General features: G+C 32.3%; 1 protein-coding gene across 3 annotated transcripts in view; it reads left to right on the top strand.

The window, feature by feature from the left end:
* The first annotated feature begins 316 nt into the window (after positions 1–316).
* The window catches only part of LOC106457453 (39S ribosomal protein L37, mitochondrial-like), a 67,266-nt gene continuing 62,897 nt past the window's right edge, over positions 317–4,685 (top strand). Inside the window, exon 1 of one of the 3 annotated variants that reach the window (XM_022383395.1) lies at positions 317–338. In XM_022383395.1, coding sequence (XP_022239103.1) covers positions 332–338 — 7 coding nt within the window. In that variant the 5' untranslated portion in view covers positions 317–331. Of the gene's footprint in view, positions 339–679; positions 853–4,685 lie in introns of those variants that run through there. The other 2 variants (XM_022383396.1, XM_022383397.1) reach the window with 2 other exon arrangements.

Genomic DNA, 4,685 nt, shown 5'->3' with positions numbered 1-4,685 from the left:
AATCACTTATCCTATCTGTCAATTTAAACTTCATAAATTTTTGATTTTATCCCACTTCACCTTTTAACTAATTTTCCCAATTCGTTTGTGATAAATCTTGTGTCATATACTCGAAATCGGCTTTGTTAAATAAGGAACTAAAGTTTAATTTCTTTTTATCTCAAAATTGTTTGTTTGTTTAAGTTCGCACACAGTTACTTAAAGGCTAATTTAGAAGTGATAGACAAGAGAGAAGTCAACTAGCCAATAACACTTTTGGATCACTCTTTACCAGCAAATAGTGGGACTGACCACAACATTATAATGACACCCACGGCTAAAAGGGGTGAGCATGTTCGGTGAGTGGACTCGAAACTAAATATCGCAGGATGCAAGTCGAGAAATCTTTACCACCAAGTCATGCCAAGCCATATCTCAAGATATAGCAAAACACCAAATGATCTCTCTTTCTCAAATATTCCCTATTTGAACTCTTACAGTCACGTACTTATTAGTAATTAGCAATAAATCTAAAATTGTATCCCCTGTGTTTAGCTTTCTGACCATTTGTTATCTATAATATTTTTAAAAATGAAATGCAAATTAAATTATAACAATGGGTTTGAAATATTTAACCAATGCCAAAGTCAATCCGTAATTTCACTTGCCTTTCAGTTTATTGTAACGGTCCCATAAATGAACAATTTGTATGGCCGAGTGAAAGGTGGGAGAATTTATGGATTCTTAAGGTGAGATACATCTAATGTTGAGGCTCATGTATATTTAGGCCAAATGAATTAACTATAAATTAGAAGTTCGAAAAGATTATGATCTAATACTCATCAGATTTTAAAAGGAATCATTTAAAAATAGGTAAATAGGGGTCAATATTTTATATCTTTTGTTTGAAATTCGTGGTAAATATTTGAAAATACTGAATAATGAAATTGAACTTGTGTTTGTAAACTGTACTGATTATATATTTAATTTTTAAATTAAAATAGTTCTCTTAAATCTTATTGAAACTATTAATATTAATTATTATGGACATGGAAAATCAAATAAGCACTCAAATACGTTTCTTCAATAATATTACATCACGAGTAAAGTATGAATCCAGTATAACTTGTAAGAAGAAAAAAAAAGGTTATCCAAGTTTGTTTACCAATTATGGGGGCATCAAACTTAATTTGAAGGCCATTATTCGCTTCAATAAGTACAATATATTAGGTAAAATAAAATATTATAAAATTACTTGCACTTGCGAAGGCACTTTTTATGTAGTATTTCTCGTATGTAACAGACAAGGAAAAGAACATTGAATCAATACAGGAAGAAGAGTGGTTTCCCTGGTCATTTAGAATTACTTCACAATATTTACTGCATGAATATCCTGTTAAAGTTATATAATAGACTTATTCACTCTTGGTGGGAATCAGTTTCATCTGACAATATCACAGTATCTGTGTCACTACTAGCAAGGGGTTTGCTCACCACCCAGAGAGTGGACAGAGAAATAGGGCCAAGGTGATAAAAGTTTCCAAGACACTTATGTAATTTATACCTAACTCATAGGTTCTCAGAATAAGTAAAATCATCAGCACATGTTTACAATCTTTTGACAAGCAGTTAAATAGAAATAGAATGCCATAACCATATTCAGAACACCTGTGGTAGTGCGAGTACTTTTCATGTTAAAGCTAGAAAATTTATGTCCTCTAGTAGGTAAACAACTGTACGTAGAGACATCTATTTTATTTTATACTAATAAGGCCACGTTATTTGTTTCTGATATATCTGAATTTGAGGATGGCTACAAAAGTGCAATTTGTTTGTTAGAATTTTTGTTTTCTACATTTCTGAAGCCAGTATATTTGATGCCCTCAAGTAGGTGAGTGACCCTGGTGACTTCTGTTTTTGTTTCTTATTTCAAAACTGCTTATATGTGACATATGAGAATCTGAAGATGATTTTAGATGTAGATGTACAAATAATTTTTTAGAATTTCTGCGTGTGGAAGCTAATAGACTTAATGTCTACTCATGGGCAAATGATCTTGGAGACCCCTGTTTATTTTTTCTTATATTAATCCTTTGACTGCAACTGCTCTAAATGTACGCAGAATTTTTGCAAGTCATACACTGTATGTGGCAGACTCGTATTCAACTGCCGGAAATGGACCGTACTGTATACAACGATTCAGTAGCCAGTGGGTTAAAATGTTAATAGTTGTCTGTGCAAAGTATGAATTCAAGGGGGTCTTTAGAAGTGCAAAGGATTTTTTTGAATTTATGTTTACTACAACATGTTCTTTGTCTGTGGCTTTTAGAAGTACAAGTAATGTTTTAGAGTATTTGCTTTCTATGACATGTTGGAGCTTATATCTTTGATGCCCCCCTAGTAGATAAAGACACTGTAGTCCCCCCCCTCTTTTTTTTTCTTGTATTGAAGCCATGCTCTTTGTGACACATGGAATTTAAGGGTGGCTTTAGAAGTGCAAATTATTAGAGACTTCCAAAATATTTATTTCCTACATTTTGGAACTAATAGATTTGATATCCTTTAGTAGGTATACCATTCTGGAGACCCCGTTTTAATATTTTTGATTCAAACTTCTGTTCCTTTTCTTTGACATATACAAATTTGAAGATGGCTTCAGAAGTATAAGAAATTTTCTAAAACTTTTATTCTTGACAATATGTTGGGGCTTTCATGATGTTAGAAAAACAAGTACGTTCAAGAAGTATTGATAGAAATGAATAAAAACCTTATAACCCAAGCACTTTTGAAAGGTGGACCTTTTTCCTTCAGGGGCAAATGGGCAAACTGTTAGAGCTAATAGTGTTGCTGTGCCATAGTAGATAAATAACTCTGGAGACCTTAATAATCTCATCTTATATTAACATTATTTGTTTGTGACATAAGTGCATTTGAGTGTGGTTTCTGAAGTTTAAATAATTTTTTATAATTTGTTTTCTGTAACATGTTGGAGATAGTAGATTTAATGTTCTTTAGTTAGTAAATTACCTTGGAGACCCCATTATTTCTTATCTTCTATCAAATCTTTGTTACTTAACTGTGACGTACATGTGAATTTTTGGGTGTTTCAGAACTGCAAAGTACTTAGGACTAGCTGGAGTACCTGTCCATTGGATGGGTGAAATGAGAACTCTTTTGTGACAAAGAATGGGAAATTGTGCTTCTATTTTTTTTTTCATTCTTAACATAATGAATATGAAACGTGCAACAAAAAATACATAAAGGTACCATTACTGAAAAGAAAAACATACAATTTTCAAGAATTCTAATAATATATACCCTCCCTCCCTCGTTACCTTCTTCATGTTATCTTGTATCACTGTGTCAAGTTTGGTGCTGATTGATGTTTGTTTATATAGATTTTTTTTCTCCAAAATGTCAGAGCTAGTAGATTTGATGCTTCCTAGGTAAGTGAATAAATGACCTTAGAAACCCCTTTTTTTCTTCCTATGTTAGTGACAAATATGAATTTTAGGATGGTTTCAGGAAGAGCAAATTATGTTTGTTTACTACAAAGTGTTGGATTCAGTAAATTTGATACCACTTTTTATATCTTTTATTAAAATGGTATTCTTTGTCTCTGATATATGACAATGTTGAGAGTGTCTTTTAGAAATACAAGAAATATTTTAGAATTTTGTTTTCTACAACACGTTCAAACTGGAAGTTTCGATTTCTCACAGTGAATAAAGAGCCTGGAGACTCCTTTTTTTGTTCTTATACTAAAGCCATACACTTTGTAACATATGGCTAATAGATTTGATGCCTTCTAGTGGGTTAAAGGCCTTGGATGCCCTAACGTTTTTTTTAATCAGATCTGTTTTTATGTGAAATAGGTGAATTTGAGAGTGACTTTGGAAGTACAATTATTTTTCTAGAATTTTTATATCTTGCAATATGTTAAGAGCTAAAACTTTTGATGCCTCTTATTGGTTATCAAATTTATTTTGTTTTTCAGTGATATAAATTTGAGGGTGATTTTTGAAGTGGAAATAAGTTTTATCATTTTTGTTTTCTGAATATGCTGGAGCTAATAATTTGATGCCCCTAGTGGATAAACAACCCTGGAGATACATAATTTTTTCTTCTTGTATCAAATCTATATTGTTTGTCTGTGACATGTTTCAGAACTGTACATAATTCTTTAGGATTTATTTTTCTATAACATGGAAGCTAATAGACTTGATGACCCCTAGTGGGCAAACAAACCTCCATTTTTTTTTTCTCTTTCTCTAGTAAAGCCATATTCTTTGTTGGCAACATATGTGAATTTGAAAGTGGCTTGAGAAGAGCAAGCAATTTTTGTGTAGTGGGTAAACAACCATAGAAACCCTGATTTCTTCAATTCATCTAACCAACAATTTGTTAATGAACCACGTTGAAAGTAGTCCTCAGTTATATACTCCGAGTTTTCTGGCCACCAATGTAATTACTTGATTTTTTATGAAAAGATATCATACTCAATTTGTTCTATGGGCTGGGAAGGTCAGAATGTTTCTGAGAATCCCGAGGTTTCATAAGTGATTTAAGAAACATTGTATGTGCTTTAGATGCCAGTTCAGTAGAAATACTTGCTGGAGCCACAGAAGCATGATGATTGAAATTATCCTTGACTAAACTTTACTGCTACTTTGGTTGTACAGTGAACCTGGTATTTAACTCTTCAC

This window comes from Limulus polyphemus, unplaced genomic scaffold (genome assembly GCF_000517525.1).
Source record: "Limulus polyphemus unplaced genomic scaffold, Limulus_polyphemus-2.1.2 Scaffold333, whole genome shotgun sequence".
Taxonomy (NCBI): domain Eukaryota; kingdom Metazoa; phylum Arthropoda; class Merostomata; order Xiphosura; family Limulidae; genus Limulus; species Limulus polyphemus.
Note: the sequence above shows the minus strand (reverse complement) of the source record. Positions and strands in the feature narration are given on the sequence as shown.